At 52.0% G+C, this 20,004-nt stretch overlaps 2 protein-coding genes across 2 annotated transcripts in view; one reads left to right on the forward strand and one right to left on the reverse strand.

The window, feature by feature from the left end:
• LOC136640475 (major histocompatibility complex class I-related gene protein-like) overlaps window positions 1-4,586 on the reverse strand; it is a 218,346-nt gene extending 213,760 nt beyond the window's left edge. Inside the window, exon 1 of the mRNA XM_066615639.1 lies at window positions 4,437-4,586. Within this exon, the coding sequence (XP_066471736.1) occupies window positions 4,437-4,506 (70 nt within the window). The 5' untranslated portion in view covers window positions 4,507-4,586. The remainder of the gene's footprint in view (window positions 1-4,436) is intronic.
• Window positions 4,587-11,776: 7,190 nt separating this feature from the next.
• On the forward strand, window positions 11,777-18,591 carry LOC136639181 (major histocompatibility complex class I-related gene protein-like). The gene is made up of 6 exons (XM_066613186.1): window positions 11,777-12,032; window positions 12,508-12,792; window positions 13,176-13,265; window positions 15,522-15,563; window positions 16,066-16,098; window positions 18,536-18,591. The coding sequence occupies exons 1-6, from the start codon at window positions 11,777-11,779 to the stop codon at window positions 18,589-18,591; spliced, it is 762 nt and encodes a 253-aa protein (XP_066469283.1).
• The last annotated feature ends 1,413 nt before the right edge of the window (window positions 18,592-20,004 follow it).

The raw sequence follows: 20,004 nt of genomic DNA on the forward strand, positions 1-20,004 counted from the left end.
GTGGCCTCGCCCACTGCATGGGGGCGACACGCTGGCCTCCCGCACCGGGTGACATTGATAGAGATTTTGGGGGTTAACCTAACTTCTCTCAGAGGAGGAACTGCACACGCCCAGCAGTCCAGAGACCCTTGTAGCTCCAAAGCCCTTTCTTAGCATAAGGAGGAGGTGGCAGCGAGGAGACCTCTGGAACGCCTTTGTGCTCCAGGAACCCTGAATCGATCCTTTCAGAGCGTGTGTCTGATCCCATGGCAGCTTCTTTTCTAGCTGCATTCCGAACCTGAGTTCTGTACCCAGTCCCCAAAGACAGTCCTACTTCCTTTCTTATCAAGAGAAATTTTTATCCCTTGATTTCTAGGCTGTGTCTCTGTTGTGTGTATCCTTGTTAAATCAGCCCCACATCTAGTCTTTGCCAGTTGCTCAGGTGCTGACTTTGGAAAGGGTGAATTAATTTGTGTGCATTTGAATGTGTAAAGCTAATGTTGCAAAAATGCAAAGCTCAAATAGTTTGTATGTTTGGTTACTACTATAGCAACCTTCAGTCTTGAAAGACTATGATATCGCATTCTGAAGGGTGGTTCTAAAACAGTGTCTAGTGTGACCAAAAAGCCAATTCAGGAGTGGCTGTCTCTTTCACACTGGGAGCAAGTGTAGTCTGTCCCTGGTCTGTCTCCCTAGTTATAAGTCTTCCTTCTTTGTCTTTTTGCCTCAGTCTGTTGGCAAAGTGTCTCTTCAAACTGAGAGAGGCCATGCTGTGTAGCCTGTCTCCAAGCGGGCCACTTGGAGGCCAGGGTTTCCCATGTGTTGAGGTCTATTCCTAAGGTTTTTAAATCCCTTTTGCAATTTCTATCAAAAGTTACCTTTGTGTTAAAAGTGCACAACAGTATAAATATGTGTTAACAGTGTCTGTGTAAGCTAACTACAGGAAATTTTTTTTTAGGAGCACATTCAAATTGTGATATAAATTAAGAATGAGTGAGCGTGATCAACTTATTCATTCTTAGTAAAAGAATTGAAATAATAATTGGAAAGGTGATAATCTCTTGAAGAAAAAATTTCCTTGCTATGCTACTTTATTGTCATCTTAGTTAAAGTTCAAATGGTAACCCCTTCCGGTTCTCTTCTGGTACCGGGGTGGCCTATTCTATTAGTGTGCCACTGTGTTGTTATGTTGTTTATGATGCTGCCATCAGAAGGACGCTTCTGCTGGCAGTATAAAGTTGATTAAGTATTACATGAAGTAATTAATTTTGCTGTGTTTTGCCATTTGGCATATGTGTGTTTTCGTTAGTATTTTCTTTTATTATCTACCATGTATAATAACATGCTTATCAAGTATATGTAAAAGAAGGTTGAAGAAAATTTGCAAATGCAGGAGCAAGGTGATTTGAGTGAATAATCCTTAAAATAATGAGAAAAAAAAGAACCTCAACGTTCCAAGTTCAAACAAGCAGCACTATACATTCACAAAGTACAAAAAGAATAAGTTTAGGTGAGTTTGTTTTAATCTGTCTGTTTTATTTCTTATAAATTCATTTGTATGCTCGCAATAACAGAGGCTTGTATGTAAAACAAAGTTTTTATCTAAGTTCTGTGCTGAAGTTCTAGGAAATAAGCCAAACGTTTCTGGGAAGTTGGCCAAGATCGTTCAAAGAAAAGAAAAAAAAAAATGAGTTCCTTTTGTTTCAAAGTTTAAACTGAAGCCTGCAAGGCCATACGGGAAAAAAGGTGAAATGTTTTCTGTCTTTTTACCTTGTTAATTTGTATAGAGCTTATTCTTTTCTAGGTAAACCAAGTGCTTATGTTTGAGGAAGTAATCATAAAGCGTGGGAGCTATCCATCTAAAATGAACTACTACCTGCACACAGAAAAAAAATGAAAAGGACTTTGTGACTTTGTTTGGAAAGAAGGATTACTAAAACAGTTAATGTCCTATGGAGCAATACTTTGAACTTTTCCAACGAACTACTTTAAAACATGGACTTTTCCAAATAATTTCTTAATGGACTCTTTCTTTAACGATTACAACTGTGTTTGTATTTTGTTGTGATGTGATGTTCTGCGAACTGTTTTTTACTGTTCCAACATTTTTCACATTTCATATTTCATACAAAAGTATGAGTTTCTTTTCATAAAGTCCTATAAGGTTTTTTTCTAAGGTTAGTAAACACAAAGTATCTCTACATGAGAAAGCATTTTCATATAGCTTTAGTTAGGTACACTATTCACAAATAAAGTGGTCTGTCCTTAGTATTATTAAAGTTAAATGAATGGATTTGCAAAGTCTGAAGTACTTCTTTTACAGAATATTACTCTTTTAAAGAGTTGTATAGTGTGCATTTGAGCATTGTGTCGGCCATAAGATGAGCTAGCTTCTAACTAAGGCACTGATCTAAAGACAACTTATGTCTGAAGAGACTTGGGTTGGCTTAAATAACAAGGCCTTTAAAGTATAAGCAGCCATAGATGCACAGCATCAGGTGACATGGATGCTCGTTGCATGAGCAAAATCTGCATAGTGTAGCAAATGTAGAAGTACTACTAACTCAAATATCAAAATTACATATTGATTCACTAAGGATATTGCACTTTATGCAAGGAAACGTGTTTAAACATATATCTCAGTTACTGCTATCAATAGCAGCTTTGCATGTTACAAGAGACTTCTTACAAGTTGCTTTGTATTCCTTAAGCTACACCATTGATATAGCAACTCTTTTCTATAACATAACAAAGGCCTAGCAAAAAAGTTCAAACAAACATGTATGTCCCTAAATCAGTAGTATAAGGGTGTGACCAAGATAAACACTGAGATGTTTATTTTGGTCAAGAAAAAAAACGAAGGATTGATAGAGATTTTGGGGGTTAACCTAACTTCTCTCAGAGGAGGAACATTAGGAAAAGCATGACTAGTGTTTTTCTGTTAAAAACAAGGTAGAAAATGTCAAGATGACCTGCAGAGAGAGAAAAACATGTGTGTCATAGCTTTCCCAAAAGGAACATTCCAGGGTCTTGTGAAATCAAAGTGCAAGCCAGAACTTCTCCATACATGGATAACGGACTTCCCAGTGAGGGCTAGAACCATGCACCAGTATGACAAATAAGGAGAGGGAAGTGACATGAATATCACATGGGTCACTTGTTTTTCATAGAGTACAAGTACAGGAGTTTTGGGTGTGGTTCGAAGGAATCAAAGATCCACCATGGGGTAACTTAGAACCTGTATCCATCCTAATCTATTCTTAATCTGTAAATAGCATGTAAATAAATTTTTCTATATGCTTTTAAAGAAGTCTGTGTCTGCTTAGCATTTTGACCCAGAGACCAAGTCCCAGAAATCTCTCTATCAACATGAACCCCAGTGACGCCACTGCATCGCAGCAATGTAGTCACACCAGTGCAGCATCTGCTTTATCCCCCACAGTAGAGTTTTGGCATCTGGAGGCCTCCTCAGGGGAACATTTGTTTCTTTGCCATGGGGTACGCCTGTACTGGGCTGCCAGGTACATACAGATCTATAGCTGGCGCAAGTCCATGTGGACCCAGGTCAGGAGACTGAAGTCGAGAAGGGGGTTAGAATTTTGCAGACGCTGCTGCTGCTGAATCTGCCCCTTTAAGGTCCTGATCTACTCTCATCTCCACCCCATCCCTGTCCTGTTCTGCCCACCCCCTGTGCACACTTTCTGGGGCCAGTGGCCAGGTTGTCTGCTCTGGCATGTCACCTTCTGCAGCAGCCCGAAAAAATCTAACTGCACCGGAACACTCATTTTGCTGGCGTTGAGCATCTGCAGGACTGGGCCATGAGTCAAATACTGTAGAAGTCAAGCACTGACATTTCATAATTTACGGGAAAATTAAAGAACAACAAGTCCCTGGGCCCAGGTGGTGTCCACCCAAATGTTCATCAAGAGCTCAAGTGGGAAAGATTTCATCTTCTGACTAAAACATGCAACTTGTCCCTTAAAGTGGCCATTTCCTTAAAAAAAATAAAATAAACTTTGCGTATATTTCTAGGAGGGAGTATGTTTATTTCAAAGATTTCTCTATCACTCTTCCAGTCCTGAGACCTTGACAGCCTCCTTCAGCTCCCTCAGAAAAGGAGAAGTGGCCTGACCACTGGTTCAATGTGGTGTCTCCAGGAGTGAAGGTGCTGACCGCCTAGTCCGGCCTAAGTGCTGCGCCTGCTGTCCGGAGGGGGCAGGGGCTGCGCTTGGGGAGGCTTCCAAATCCAGCACAGGCTGAAGGGTCAAAACACGAATCAGCTTCGCTAACTGGCAGAAACCAACCAGAGTTCTCCAGCACCAGCTCCGGGAACGGGGCTCGCGACCAGCTCTGGTTCCTCCTTCCCCGAGACCCCCCACCCCCCTCTGCCGCGTGCCCAGCAAAAGCCTGGCAGGGCCGGCGCAGCGCTCCAGTCCTGCTCGCCCGACGGCACTCACCGGAGCAGCCCCGCCGCAGAAGACTGGCCCCCAGCAGCAGGCAGGCCACCCAGCGCGCCCCGCTGCCCATCTCGGCCGAGCCTCTCGCGCGTCCCGCTGCCAGCCAGCCAACCTCGGCGGAGACGAGCCCAGAAGGGTCCCGGGCAGGGGCGGGGGGAGGGAATGGCCAATAGGAAAACTCCCCGCAGCGCCCCCTGCTGTTGCAGGCAGACCTCGCGCGCCCCGTCGAGGATCCCGCACGAAGGGGCCTGAGCGCCGCGCTCCGCCCGTCCCTCCCCGCCTGCGAGTCTGTTCCGTTCGGAGGCACTTCTTCGCAGCACATCGGCGGGGCGGCGGCAGGAGCAGGAGGAGCCTGGGCTGGGCTGCCGGGAGGGGCGGCGGAGCGGTTTGCAAGCGCCTCGCTTCTCCCCTCGCGCCTCCACCCGCCCCTGTAGGCAGCGACCGCTCAGGGCGCGGTTCTCCCGCTCCCCCAGCCAGATGGGCCGGCGGGGTTGGGGCTGCTGCGTCTGGCTCGGGGCAGCTGCCCTCCTGCTGCTGGGGGGCTGCTGTCCCCTATGAGGGGGGGAGGAGGGCAGGCTGTAGCCAGTCGGATTCCGGAGCTGGGGGTGGGGGTTCCGTGCGTGGCGCCTTTCCCGGGACCGTCCTGGGGCCCTGCGAGCCTGCTCGGTCCGCTCTCTGAGCCGCGTGTTTGGGGAGGATCACTGAGCAGTCACTTCCAGGCCTTCGGAGGGGGAGTCCAGGTCCACCGGAGGAGGGCTGCCTCCCCAGACCCCGGGGACCAGGATGAGGGATGCTGACGCCCCAGTCAGCGCAGTGCAGGAACATCGCTGGCGCCTCGTGGTGGTTGGAAGCCGCCACGCGTGGTCTGGACACGGTAGCAGGAGAGGTGCTGCTCCCTGGGGGAAAGTCCCGGGAACCAAATTTCTGGCCTGAGGACCATTTCCTGTTCCTGCTGCGCCAGGTGGGAACAAAGGAGCAAACACCACCAGGCACCAGCTGGAAAGAACTGGGCAGATCCTGGTGGAGGAGGTGGGGTGTCGCACCATAAGATCAAACCCCGCAGGAGCGAGAAGGCTGGGGGTGACCCTGCTTTGGCTCTCATGCCCCCCATGTCACCCCTACAGGGTTTCACACCTTGCAGCCTGGGATTGGCTGTCAGCTGCGCCAGGCCGGACACAGAAGAGGGTTGTCCACTATGGCTTTGATGGGAGGGACTTCCTCGCCTTGCACAAGGCTGTACTTGATGCTTAAAATAAAAAATTAAAGAAGAAAAAAGAGGAACTGTGCCTGCCAGTTCCCCTTCCCTTGGAGGATCTCCAAATTGAGGAGCTGCCTGTGAAGCTGCTGGGAGGTGTCTGAGGCTGCCCCAGTTGAGGCTGCAGCTGAGGGTATTAGCCAGTTAATCTCCATCCTGGAAATTATCTGGATAAGGCAACCCTCTGGAAGAAGGAAGCAGGCCCAGTGGAGTCTGCCCTGGGAAAGAACGGTCCTCTTTGACTTTCAGGGCTGGGAGTGGGAGGGACTGAAAGACAAGGAAAGGACCTGGTTGCCTCCATGGACAACCTGAATAGGGGGCGGGACCCCCTGATGTAACCAGTTTGGAAGGAGAGCAGACAGTTCTCACAAGACCAGGGGTGGGGGGGGGGAGAGAAGGGCACAAATGCAGCTGTTCTCCTAACTTTGGATAAGGAGGTGCTGCTGCCTGTCTTGAGAGCACTCAGAGCCAAATGTCAGGGAGGAGGAGTGGGAAATTCCAGGTGAAGGTTCCCAGACCGGAAGCCAAGAGTAGAGGGAGGCCCTGAGGACATTCTTTTGCCCACAGAAAAGTGAAGGGCCAAGGGGAGAAATGATGGGGCCCAGGGACTGAAGGGGGGGCAGGGGGTTCTACTGCCGCTTTGGCTTCTGCAGCCTCTGTGTGCTTCTTGCATCCAGACTGAGCGCAGCCTTCAAGGGTGAGAGTTGGCCAGAGTGGGTGTGTTTGTGTGAATGTGTGTTTGGCACCAGCCAGCAAAATACTGCAACTGTCTGCCATGATGGAGTCAGTAAAGCTTCCTTGGACTGGATTTCCCTGTCTGGAGAGGCCCCAGAGAGGAAGATGATCCTGCTAAAGGGGCAAGAAGTGGGGAAGCCTCAGCTGTCCAGAGGCCTTCCCTCCTGCAAGATGAACCTCTTTTTTTTAAGGGAGGTTTTAAAAGCACCATTTCCAACAATCCCCACCAGGAAGAGGAGAGGGCACACCTGAAAAGGCCTCCCTCCTGCCTCTTCCTCTGAGGGGCAGGAGGGACTGTGGGGGGTGGAGAAGGCAGCCGTTTCCCCTCAGCCCAGGTGTTTGGGGGTCTTCAGATCTGTGGTAGACCCAACGGAAATATCAAAGCGCAGTCGTGAGTGGCAGTTCCAGGGGGAGGGGGCTCCTCTTCCCCTGGACTGTGGGTCTCAGAGGTCTGCCACCTGGTCTCGACACCTGGGCCCGCCAGCCTCTTCCTGTCCCCTTCAGTTCCCATCCAAATGGCACCAGAAGCTGAGGGGAGCTGGTGGTGACAGTCCCCACCTGGCCACGTCAGGAGTGAGGGGTTGAAAGACACCCATCCGAGGACAGCTGTCTTTCCCAGGGGGGGTGCATGTCTAGGCCCACGACAGTGAGGAGGGCCCCTCTCTGCAGATGAGGAGTGACAGCAAGCTGGAGAAGACCTACAATAACTGCAACTAAAGACCTCCTCAAACCCCCTCCCAACATTTAATTTAAAAAAAACGTTCAGGATTTGCCCCGGTGGCGTCGCTGGAGAGGGGGCAAAGCACTAAGTTTTGAAGGCGCCTGAACACACGATGCCAGCGGCCCCTCCCCTTCAGAGCCATTCTGGGTGGACCAAGGGGGGGGGCTGCAGGCACGGAGCGTTCAGGCGCCTGAAAAACTTAGTGCTCCCCCCCCCCCGCTGGTCTGCCGTGAGTCCCTTCGGTTGCTCTCTCCAGGCGCACTTTCTATGCCAGCCTTCGTACAGACGAGACCTGGCGCCGCCAGCGACCCCCCCCCCCAGGTCTTTCCCCGTCTGTAGCGCAGCATCTCCGCCCGCCCCGTCCTCGAGAGTCCTCGAGAATCCCCGTCCACAGATGATGGCCCCCCGCACGGTTTCCTTATTGGTGGACCCCCCTTAGCCCGTCCTGGACGGGGAGTGAAGCGCGGGAGGCTGCAGCGACGGGGCGTTCGAGGGCTCCCGAACCAGATGGGGCGCGCCTGGCTCCTGAGGCCAGCTGCCCTCCTGCTGCTGGGGGGCTGCTCCGGTGAGTCCCTGCAGAGGCTCCATGTGCCGGGGAGGGGTGGTGTGCAGTTGGGCGGCCAGGCGAGTGCCCGGGTGGGGAGGGCGGCGCTGTGCCCTGCCTCCGCCCGGAGTGCCAAGGGCGTGGTGGGGTCTGGAGGCTCCCCAGCCAGAGCGGAGCGACTCCCATCTGCGCGCCTCGTCAATGTCCCGGGGCAGGGACCTGGGGGGGGGGGATCCCCAGGAACAGCTCCAGCCGCAGTGGGCAGCCCTCCCCTCTCCGCCCCGCCCCATTAGGAGGAGTGAGTCAGAGGGGGGAAGCCTCGGATCAGCCGAGACCAAGCTTTCTTTCTTCGGGTTAGGAGTCCAGCTGCCCGGCCCTTTCCAAGTCTGCCCAGCAACCGGTGACGCAACAGACGCACCCGCTCCTCATTGGCGGAGCGCTTCCCGCCGAACTCTCCTTCACAGCTCAGCCCAGCCTGGACGGGGAGGGAGGCTGGTGGTTGCGATCCGGCGCCAGGAGGGAAGGGGCTGGCGGGCTGGCGCGCCTGGCTCCTGGGGGCGGCTGCCCTTCCGCTGCTGGGGGGCTGCTCCGGTGAGTGAGTCCCTGCAGGGGAGGGAGGCAGGAGGGCGGGTGGGCAGCCAGTGGAGTCCCTGGGCAGGAGGGAGGGGCGCTGTGCCCACCCCGCAGCCTGGTGGGAAAGGGGGGGATTCCGAGGTCCACCGGGAACAGAGCCTCAGCCTTTGCACGTCCTTCTTCCGCGACCTGCAGGTATGGAAGTGCTCCGGGGCAGAGAACTTTCCCTCCCTCCTTCGCCCAGTGCAGCTCCTGCAGACAGAGCAGGGACCCCTTGGCGTCCTGGTCCTTGTCGAGTTGATTGTGACTCCAGGCCGGGTCTTCCTTTCCTGCTGCTCCATCCTGGCCCGTCTCACCCCCCAGCTCCCCCCCCACTCAAGGCGACCCCCACTTGCCAGGCTTCAGGCCAAGAAGGGGGCTGAGGTTGGCTCCTCTCGCCCACTGTGACTGTCTGTGGGGGGCACTGGCGTTCCAGTAAGTTTCCTCAGGCGCCTGGCTACTCGCCACTGCAAAAGGGAAGAGGTGGGGCCACTTTCCACCAGTGTTTTGCCCCCTCCAGGAATGCCAGTGCTGGGGGGCAGTGCCACTGTTAGGAAGGAAGGGGGTCTGGGTCACAGGTGCCCCCACTGCAGCTGCTGCATCTCCCAAGCGTGTCTTTGCAGGTTCAGCCTCTTTCCCTGTGAATCCATTTCCCGCAGACTCCTCTGCGCAGCACCTGGCACACCCTTCTGTGCACCTGAAACAGACATTGTGATAGACAGAACCAGGACACCTCCTGGGAAATCCGAGGCCAGACCCCCTTCCTCTTTGCATCCAAGAGCCCCGCAGTCCGCCACACCCTGATGGCCTTGAACACCCGGCTCGTCTCTGCTGCGTTAGGGAGTTAATTTTGTTGACTTCCAATGGGCGGGCGGACTTCCCTCAAATGAGGAGGCTGGTTAGAAGGTTGAAAGGGAAGGTAAAAAGAGTCAAATCTCTCCAGAGTGTATGGAGGCTGCTTAAAACAACAGTAATAGAGGCCCAGCAGAAGTGCATACCAAAAGGAAGAAGGGCTCCACTAAATCCAGGAGGGTGCCCGCATGGCTAACAAGCCAAGTTAGAGAGGCTGTAAAGGGCAAGGAAGCTTCCTTCCATAAATGGAAGTCTTGCCCTAATGAGGAGAATAAAAAATGAACATAAACTGTGGCAAAAGAAATGTAAGAAGGTGATACGGGAGGCAAGCGAGACTACGAGGAACGCATGGCCAGCAACATGAAGGGGAATAATAAAAACTTCTTCAAATATGTTAGAAGCAGGAAACCCGCCAGAGAAGCGGTTGGCCCTCTGGATGGTGAGGGAGGGAAAGGGGAGATAAAAGGAGAATTGGAGATGGCAGAGAAATTAAATGAGTTCTTTGCATCTGTTTTCATGGCAGAAGACCTCGGGCAGATCCCCAGATACCAGGGGACATTCACTAAAATTGAGTGTTGGGAGAATTAGAACAGACAAAAGAAAATATTTCTTTACTCAGCGTGTGGTTGGTCTGTGGAACTCCTTGCCACAGGATGTGGTGATGGCATCTGGCCTGGATGCCTTTAAAAGGGAATTGGACAAGTTTCTGGAGGAAAAATATCCATTATGGGTTATATGCTGGCTTTCGCTTTCCCTTTGGAAGGGGGGGGGCGAGTCCTTTTGCATTCTGGGCCAGGATTAGGAGGGGGAGGGAATGGGAGGGAATGGGAGGGGGCAAGTAGCAGCCTCTTCCATTGGAAGAGGGACAGAGGGAGGAGAAACCACTTTCCTCCTTGGCCTGAAGGAACCCCAACAGAGGAAGGCCATGACAAACACCCAGGCCTCTCTGGGGAGACATCTGCATTGTCAAGCCCATCTCCCCCACCCCAGCCCCACTGTCCCATTCTAGGGAGTGAGAGGAGCAGGTGTGGTGAGATATCCTGGGCCAGGGGTCGGCAACCTTAAACACTCAAAGAGCCATTTGGACCCGTTTTCCGGAAAAAAGAAAACCTCGGGAGCCACAAAACCCTTTTGACATCTAAAATGAAGATAACACTGCATATATAGTTTGTACTCCCCTCTTATAGGTCCCAGTTATACTTATAATACACTCCCCTCTTGTAGGTCACAGTTATATAATACACTCCCCTCTTAGAGGTCCCACTAAAATTCAGTTCCAGACCCACAGTTTGAGAACAACTGTTTTAGATTGTGCACAGGTGAACTGCTTGTGAAGGATACTGTCACTCTTTACAGTCATTTACTTCTGTACTTCTGTAAATGCCTTTCCACACAGTACTACCTCTGAACAAGACCACTTAGTACTACTTAACACTGTTCACAAAAGTGCTCCTGAACAAACAAGCCAAGAGTTCAAAACTGCATAAAATAAAAGGCATACTAACAGTGATTACTTCCCAACAATGAAATATGCTTTGGTGCTACATATACAGTATGTTACACATACAGTATACAAACATATACAGAATACCATCTGGTGCAGGGGTCTCCAAACCCCTTTCAGGTTTTCAAGTGAAGGAAATGGAGCAGTGAGAGTGTGAGTGAGTGACGGGGAATGCTGAGTGGGCAGCTTGAAGGCTGTAATCCTGGGCACACTTTCCTGGGAGCAAGCACAATGGGACTTACTTCTGAGGAGACACGCACAGGCTTGTGCTCAGAGCTTGGGAGGAGGACAGAGCAGCTGCATTCAGGTAATGGGGCAGTGAGAGGGCGAGTAAGCCATTGGGGTGCACACTTTCCTGGGAGCAAGCACAATGGGACTTACTTCTGAGGAGACGCACACAGGCTTGTGCTCAGAGCTTGGGAGGAGGACAGAGCAGCTGCACTCAGGAAATGGGGCAGTGAGAGGGTGAGTAAGCCATGGGGGTGCACACTTTCCTGGGAGCAAGCACAATGGGACTTACTTCTGAGGAGACACGCACAGGATTGTGCTCAGAACTTGGGAGGAGGACTGAGCAACTGCTCTCAGGAAATGGGGCAGAGAGGGCGAGTAAGCCATGGGGGTGCACACTTTCCTGGGAGCAAGCACAATGGGACTTACTTTTGAGGAGACATGCGCAGGATTGTGCTCAGAGCTTGGGAGGAGGACTGAGCAGCTGCACTCAATTGCTTGCTTTTGCGCTGTGGCTCGGGCAGGAGGGAACGTGCGGCGCGGGCTCGCCCTCAGCGGCGGTGCGGGCTCTTTGGGCAGGAGCTGCTCCGCCAGCCCGTTCGAGCCCTCTCCTATGGGGCGCAGCCGCAGGATGCGTGAGAGCTGCGCTCCTGCGTTCAGGTTGGCGAGCAGCAGCTGCGTCACGGGAGGGGCGAGCCCCTCCCCCCCAGACGGGTTGGCCCCGCACGGAGCCGCAGCAAAAGGCTGAAAGAGCCGCTTGTGGCTCCAGAATGGCAGGTTGCCGACCACAGTCCTGGGCAAGACCAGACCCTGCAGGGGTCCTTTGACCGTACCTTGTCTGATGCCTCCACTTGGTGTCTCCCTTCCAGGGTTTCACACCATGCAGTTCATGGTTGGCTGCGGGTTGAGTGCAGATGGGCGGAAAGGAGGTTTTGCCCAGTATGGCTACGATGGGGGGAACTTCATCGCCTTTGACAAGGAGACGCTCACCTGGACAGCAGCTGATGTGTCTGCTCAGATCATCAAGAGGAACTGGGACCTTAACCAGCCCCGATCCCGGCGCTGGAAGGCCTACCTGGAGGTGACCTGCATCCAGTGGTTGCGGAAGTACCTGCGCTATGGAAAGGAGACCCTGCTGAGGAAAGGTGGGGGGGAATGGCGAGGGAGGGGGCAGTTACATCATTTGACATGAAAGGAAGTACATGAGGAGTTACTCAGAGTTTTCTCTAGACTCAGGATGACAAGCCCTGCCTTCTGAAGAGAAGTACCTAAAGCAAGGTTCCCCCCACCACCTTGGAAACTGGGGGCTCCAGAGAGTGGAGGAGGAGGAAGGATCCCTGCTTCCCCACCCACAAGTACTTTACCCTTGAGGCAGAGCAGGGTTTCTTTCCTTTTTAGTCATTGATCATATAACTGAAATCATTGATCAATAGTGTTCAATAGTGAACACTGTTCAGTAGTGTTCATATCACTATTTCTGGCTCTGCTGCAGGTGTGGGAAATCTGCTTATGGGGCAGGGGGTGGATAAGAAGGTCCCTTCTTTCTGGTAGATTGCAGCACCCATCCTGCAAGGCAGACAAGGACACCAGTCTTAACACTGGCATTCCCAATTTTCACAGAGACCCCAGTGGTGAAGGTGACTCGCAAAGACAGCCAGGAGGGCTTGGAAACCCTCCTTTGCAGGGCCCACGGCTTCTCCCCCAAGGAGATTGACATCACCTGGAGGAAGGATGGGGAGATCAGGCAGGGGGACACGTTCCATGGGGTTGTCAGCCCCAATGCGGATGGAACTTACTACACCTGGTTGAGCATTGAGATCGACCCCAAGGAGAGGAGCCACTACCGGTGCCATGTGGAACATGACGGGCTGCAGGAGCCTCTGGATGTGGCCGTGGAGGAGTCTGGTGAGATGCTGTGGGGGAGGGAGGTGGGGAGGGGGTAGATTTCAGGATGTAAATTTTAACCCCACGGGAGACTCAAAGGAGAAACCCGTCAGGTGCAAAGCTGCCGATATACCTCTGTGTTGAAGACTGGAAGAAGGATGTGGCTGCTGGCAAGAGGGTGGGCAGAGGGAACCTGGGAAGTGAGAAGCAGAAACTTCTGCTTTTCTTGCTGCGAGTGGCTGACATGAGATGCCGACACTCACACAATGGTACGAGCGCCATGACTTGCATGTGTGAGGTCACAGCTTCAGTGCCCCCATCTCTAGTTGCAGGATCTGAAGATCTTTGCCTGAGTTTCTGGAGAGTCACTTCCAGTCTCAGTAAATCTGCTTGTTCTGTTTCAGCCTCAGTGCCTGTTTGGCTCACTGCTGCGGGTGTCGTCTTAGGGGTCCTGCTTTCCGTTCTGCTTGTGGCTGGGATTGTCACACTCCTCAGTAAGTGGTTCTCTGATTGCATTTCTTGGGCCTGTTGTGTGGTGACAGATTTCAGATTTGGACCCATTAGGCAGGTTCTCCTTCTGTATTATTAACGAAGATGGCACCAGCGGAATGGGTGGTGATGATGTGCTAGTCAGTGAGATGGGGTTTCCTGCCATTGCAAATTGGTGCCCCAAATCCTGGTAGTGCCCATGACCATAAAAAGACATTTGGAACCTGGAGCAGGTGGAACCTTTGAAAGGCTCCTCATTCCCCCGCATGCCTTAGAGAAGCGAAGTTCTCTACATCTCCTCTTCTGATGAATGTCCAAAATGCAGCTCCTGCAGTCCAAATGTCAAGAGCTTGGAATCTTCTCCTCCTTATGGGCCTCCTAATGGCCACCTTTTCCCACGGCCAGTTTTTCACCTAGACTCTGCCTAAACATGTTCTCAAAGGTCTTTGAATGAAGCCCTCGTGGTCTCTGTGGAGTTTGCGTCTTGCATAAGCACATCTCTTAATTTAACAAGAAGGGTGACTTCCCATCCTTGGTTTAACCACCTCCTTAAAGTCAGAGCGGTCACGTTTTTCAGCTGCGATTCGTACCCAATTTGTTGGCGGTTAAGAGACAGATGGTCAGTTCTTGATTCTCCACCAACGGTATTGATTTGATGTTTCCAAAGAGCACAGCCAAGAGAGTCTGGGAGCAATCAGCCTCCTGCCTTTTGTCTGATTCGTTGTTTCTCCTTTCACTAAGTATCACCCTGAAATGCACTGTGATGCATTCTCTTCCTGGTCGCGATGCATTCTGGGGCAGCACTGGGGGAAAGGAAGAGCTTGGCCTCACCAGGAAGGCATTCTGAGCCCCCAAAGCACCGGAAGGGCACTTCTCATGTTTGCAAAAAACTGGAGAGGCTTTCTGAGAACCGTAGAGGCCATGTGCAGCCAATATGGACCCCCAGAAGCCCCCTGGAGATGTCAGAAGGGCACTTCTGATGCTTGCCTCAGAAAGCCTCCTGGGCATGACCAGAACAAGGTTCTGGTTGCATCCAGGAGGTCCTCAGTGGGTCCTCCAGCCACAAGTTCAGAACCCATGGTGGCTCAAATCTGCGGATAAAGAGGACATACCTGTGCAGTTTCTTTCACAGGTAGGATGCTGAACTTTTAAGAGTCCAGTCCTATGTGTTTCTACTTAGAAGTAAGCCCCATTGTAGTCAATGGGGCTTACTCCCAGGAAAGTGTGGAGAGGTTTGTATCTTTGCTTGCTTTGCAAATCTCATGCTTTGCTTGCTGGGAAGGCTTACTTGTGTCGGCTGGAGCAGGGGAGCCTGCACCATGGGGGGGGGGGAATTCGGCAAACACTCCCTGGTTTTTTTAAAGCAATCCCCTCTATTACTAGCACCCCTGCCCCTGTGTGTGTGTGTGAGTGAGTGAGAGAGCTCCACCTTGCTGCACGTGTTCTGGCTACAGAGGTTTCCCCCCCCCTTCCCCTCTTCAGCCTCTCTGCTGCCTCAGGCTCCAGGAGTCTTACTGTTCCTTCGAAAGGGGAACCTCTTCCAGGGCTACTTCCCTGCCCGGGCCTTTTTGCTGTGTTTTGGGCTGTCTGGAAAGGAGCAGAGGCCAGCACAGGGCAAAGGAGGCAAAGGTGTGTGTGACTTTCAGTTTCCCCCACCCCATTCAGCAGATAAAAAATCCGTGGATAAATAGGCTGCACCTGTATTTACGTTTTTTGCTGGCCAAAATAAATTTGAAAGCTAAATAAGACGTTGCTTTGACGTTCATCCATTTTTGACTTTTATCCGTGCTCTGGGTCTCACCAGACGAAAGATCCAGCTATGGCTGTGTGCCAAACCATTGAGCTGTCCTGTTGGCCAGTGTACTCAATCTCTGCACGTCAGCTGGTTCCCCCATGTGCACACTAACATATTCTGAAGCACACTCCACATCATGTATTCAGTTGCATTCTCCACTCTTTTTCAGAACTGAGGAAGGGGAACATCAGTTCTCTGCTCTCCCACTTTTCAGGGTCATTTCAGAGCAAAGGCTCAGAGGCTTCAAGAGTTGCAGGAGCAGAGCAGAGTTAGGGATTGATACCAGGGCAGACCTTCAAACGCTGTTGCCTGGGAAGCTTCCAAGACCTCCTTCTCTAAGGATCGTTAACCACAAACTGGAGGAGCATCTGCTAGCAGAGTTGACAACCTGACATCCTTTCCTCTCTGCAGGGGGGTTGGGCTTGGATGATCCTTCATCTCTGACTTCCTGATTCTGTCTCTGCAGAGCAACAACATTCAGAGAAAACGGCCTACAGAGTGGCAACAAGTGAGTGCCTCCTTCCTCTTGGAAATCCTGAAGTGGAAGAGCTGTGTGTGTTTGAGCTCTCTGTGTTTTTCTGATTCCAACCCAAGCTGCTGGTCATCTCCTTTAGAGCCCTGGTGTGCCTGCCTGTCTTAAGGACTGCCTGCTCCTGTATGATCCTGTCTTCTGGTTCGTACCCTCCGGGGAGGCTCTGCTCCGTGTCTGCTCCACCTGAGCTGTAGAAGCGATAGGTGGCAGTCGGGGCCTTCCTGATGGAAGATCTCAGAAAAACTCAGAGAGCTCAAACACACTTCGGTCAAACACACACAGCCCTTCAGAGTGTCTTCTGGTTCATATCCTCTGGGGAGGCTCTGCTCCATCTCTGCAGCTGCTGTTTACTTTTGGAAAAAGAGCCATACACGGCCACTGCCCAGAGCTCCTCAGAGGAAGGTGGGCGATAAATGGAGCCATAAAACATATACAGATGAACGGCATCCCTCACCCTGTCTTTTTGCTCCCTCTGCAGCAAGCGATCTGGGGTCCTTCAGCTCCTCCAGAGGTAAGTGGGGGCATCCATCTAGAAGGGGGAGGGCTCTTGCCACAGACTCTCCTGGGGATGTGCCCAGATCTGTAAAAGGCTTCTGCTTTTCTGTGGAGCAAATCTCAAGACTTTCTAGGGAATAATAGGAATTGGGGTGCAGGTGGACAAGAAGGGCTTCTGATGCCTTTAGCCCAACCTCAGTTTCATCAGAAGAAGGGGACAGTCCCTCTTACCTCTTTCTTTGGAGGTGTGTTCTGCTAAGGGTGTGAATGTGGGCCCTATTTGGGGTTTGGGAAAGGATTCACCTCTGGGTCGAAGTGCTTCGTGTCCCTGTCGTAATTTTGCCTTCCCTGGAAGGGTGCGCTTTGGCTCACTTGCTTGAGCCGTCTCTGAGCGCCCGTGCTGTGTGGGCTCCACCTTGGCTAAGTGCTGCACCTGAGCTCTGCTTGCAGGACAGGTTGTGTCTACGTTGAGAGGTCAGGGGATGGGGTCCTCGGCAGGGAGGGTCAGGCTAGACTGATGGAGTCCCCTCCAGCGTTGTGGCTCTTCTGCCTCACACTGAGGTCCCACGACATTGCCTGAACTTGCCCCTCATCTCTCTCTGGCTTCTGCAGCATGACGCGGGTGGCAAGAAGTGAGCAGAGGGAACCCACCAGAGTCGTGCTGTGGTTTCCTCCGGCTGGGAGCTGCTGCCAGCTCTTCGCTCTGCTTCTTCTCCTGCCTCCCCCCCCCACCCGGCTCTCGTCCAGCTCCAGCAGACGAGCAGATCTGGATTTCTGTGCGAGTGTAAACATCTTTCTGGTGACTGACTTTTGTTCTTCAGGGGATTTTCAGAGGCATTTGTGCTGGTGGGAAAAGCAAGATGATCTTTTATGATTGATATGAAGTTTAGCCAGGGGTCAAGCAGAGGAAAGGGCAGTGAAGAGCAGACAGCAGCAGCCTTCACCTGGACATGTCATGAGGAAAGGGTCATGTCATGAGGAAAGGAAGGCACTCTATGCATGCTTGGAGATCTTCTTGGCTATCACCCCCAGTCTTCCCGAGCTGAACCCTGGTATGCCGGAGAGGTTCTGGAGGGTCAGTTCAGCCCTGTGAGCCCTTTCAGCATCTAGGAAGGTGTCCACACACCCAGGAAAGGCCCAGTCAAAGCTTTTGGGGGGATGTGTAGGATATCGCCGACCTTTGGGCAGGAACATGGTGTGAAGGCGGAGGTTGGTCCATGAAGTGGAAGTACCAGTGGGGGGGGGGAGAAAAGGAGCCCCCCAATCTGGTCCTTTCAGGATTTCAACCCTTTCCTCATGACGTGTCCAGGTGAAGGCTGCTGCTGCCTGCTCTTCACTGCCCTTTCCTCTGCTTGGATGGGAATTGAGGAGAGGAAGAGGCAGGCAGTGACCAGGGGTCACCCTGAGACCTGCAGTCCAGTGGAGAAGCCCCCCCCCCGGGAAGTGTCACCTACTGCTCTGCATTGCTGTTTCCACCGGGTCTGCTGTAGCCTCATGACCCCTCCCCTAATGCTGGGCTGAGGGGAAATGGCTGCTTCCTCTGCTCCACTGCCACTCGGAGGAGGGAGAAGGCAGGAGCTGCCCCCCCTTGAATCTGCCCCTCTCCCACTGCCACTTGCTACCCCATTTTCACAGCCATTTCAGAGGCGGAAGAACACGGTCCCGATGCTCTACAAGAAGTGAGCAAACGAAGGCCGGATGGCCATTCCAGGCATAAGAGCTGGAAAGGGAGCTGTCCTGACTGGCACATCCCCCCCCCAACGGGCTTCTCCACCTCCCAGGGAGGCCAGCACCTCCCCCCTTCCTCTTTCCTCGCAGCAGGGCACAGCTTCACAAGACCAGAGGCAGCTGTCCTGGCAAGTGCTACTCTGCTGTTCCAGAGCCATTTGTCTTCTTGGCTGCCTGACCTCCCAAGCCTGGAATTCCCTCCCTCCCCCTGGAGGCTCAGCAAAATTCCACATTGGAAAATAACTGGGGTGGGGGTGGGGGTCCTGCATCTCAAAGAGGGGCCCTTGCCCCAGACTCTCCTGGGGATGTGCCTGGATTTGGGGATGTGTCTGCTTTTCAGTGCCCTCCTGGCTTCTAGAAGCCACATCCAGGCCTAAACAAAGGAGTAGTATTAGCACTTTTGCACCCCAAAACACACACTGGGAGTAGCTGATGCATTTATTCTCTCCCCCATGGGTGAAAATTTAGCTTCCAGAATCTGCCCCACACTCCACCCCCTCCCTACAAAGACTCCCCATGCCTCCCCCCCAGCCTCTCACCAGGCAATTCCACAGCCACGTCCAGAGGTTCCTGCAGCCCGTCATGTTCCACATGGGACCAGTAATGGCTCCTCTCCTTGGGGTTGATTTTGATGCTAAGCCAGGTGTAGTCAGTTCCATCCAGGTTGGGGCTGACAACCCCCCAGAATGTGTGCCCCTGCCTGACCTCCCCCATCCTTCCTCCAGGTGGCATTGATCTCCTTGGGGTGGAAGCTGTGGGCCCGGCAAAGGAGAGTCTCTGAGCCCTCTCGGATTGCCTTGTGAGTCACCTTCACTATGGGGGGCTCTGTGACAAAATGGACATCAGTGTTAAGACTGGGGTTCTAGGTTGACCTGTGGAATTTATATTGCAGTTTAGCAGGACAGTGACCCCACATGAACACACACACGGTTCTTTGGATTTTTGGAGAGGCAATCAACAGGCGACAGGAGAATTCAAAGGACTTCTAACGTTTACTCGTTTGCAAACGGGACCTCCACACACATGTAGAGGACCCTGAAGGATTACAATGATGCGGGTTTTATAGACTTTTAGATAGGGGAGGGGGACAAGAGGACACAAAGAGAGAAAAAATATCCAGGGGAAAATAACATACAGGCAGACACCCAAAACAACATTTGGCATGTTATCAGTACAGGATGTTGATCTGAGGATGGCAATTCAATACACATCGGCAGTTTGTTTACAGAGATAAGAACATAAGAACAGCCCCACTGGATCAGGCCATAGGCCCATCTAGTCCAGCTTCCTGTATCTCACAGCGGCCCACCAAATGCCCCAGGGAGCACACCAGATAACAAGAGACCTCATCCTGGTGCCCTCCCCTACATCTGGCATTCTGACTTAACCCATTTCTAAAATCAGGAGGTTGCGCATACACATCATGGCTTGTACCCCATAATGGATGAGCCTTATGGGTGAACTGGGCATCTTGGGATATTTCCATATTGTGAGCTGGGCATATTGATATCAACAGGACCCCATAGTTCTACTGTGAGCCAGTCCCATGTTCCCAGATTGGATGTCCCACACCTGCAGAATCTTCAAGAAATGAAAACTGCAGAGTCAGGGATCGCATGCATCCTTCAGCACTCAGTGCAAATGCTCAGAGGAAATAAGTAGCAATTCTGGGATCAGCTGGTGAGCTCCTTCAGAACTTTGGCCAAATATCACATGTCCTCCATAGCTGAAGGCATGGAGAAGGCCTTCTCTCTAAGCAGAAGAGCATAAGCTGAGCATTGCTCCAAGGGATTTTGGTTTTCATTCCAAGAGAGGGATGCTGCAGTGGCCACTATTCTTTGCTTCAGAGCTATTATCCATCATTTCCTTCCTGAATTTTTTTTTTAAGGAAGCATAACATTATACTAAGCTAAGGAAAGAGACACGGAAGAGGCAGAAGCTCTGACACTCTTGCCTGCTTTGATTAGTGCCTCCGAAGTCCGAATTGTCCATCCCTGCAGCACTACAAGAGATACAAACAGGATATACAAGGATAGACATTCTATAAATAAATAAATAAATAAATAAATAAATAAATAAATAAAGCAATGTGGAGGCAATCTCCAGGTCACTCTACCCAGCCTGTGCAACATTTGAGAGCCAGAAATAAATTGATGAGGTCAACGATTTCTGTACTTTCAATCTGATGCTGTTT

This window comes from Tiliqua scincoides, chromosome 2, assembly GCF_035046505.1.
Source record: "Tiliqua scincoides isolate rTilSci1 chromosome 2, rTilSci1.hap2, whole genome shotgun sequence".
Classification (NCBI taxonomy): domain Eukaryota; kingdom Metazoa; phylum Chordata; class Lepidosauria; order Squamata; family Scincidae; genus Tiliqua; species Tiliqua scincoides.

Coding starts and splice junctions, on each gene's coding strand:
- LOC136639181 (XM_066613186.1), top strand. CDS start 11,777: ATGGTTGGCTGCGGGTTGAGTGCAGATGGGCGGAAAGGAGGTTTTGCC. Junction 13,266..15,521: donor TGGGATTGTCACACTCCTCA/GTAAGTGGTTCT, acceptor CTGTCTCTGCAG/AGCAACAACATTCAGAGAAA. Junction 16,099..18,535: donor GTCCTTCAGCTCCTCCAGAG/GTAAGTGGGGGC, acceptor TCCTTCCTCCAG/GTGGCATTGATCTCCTTGGG.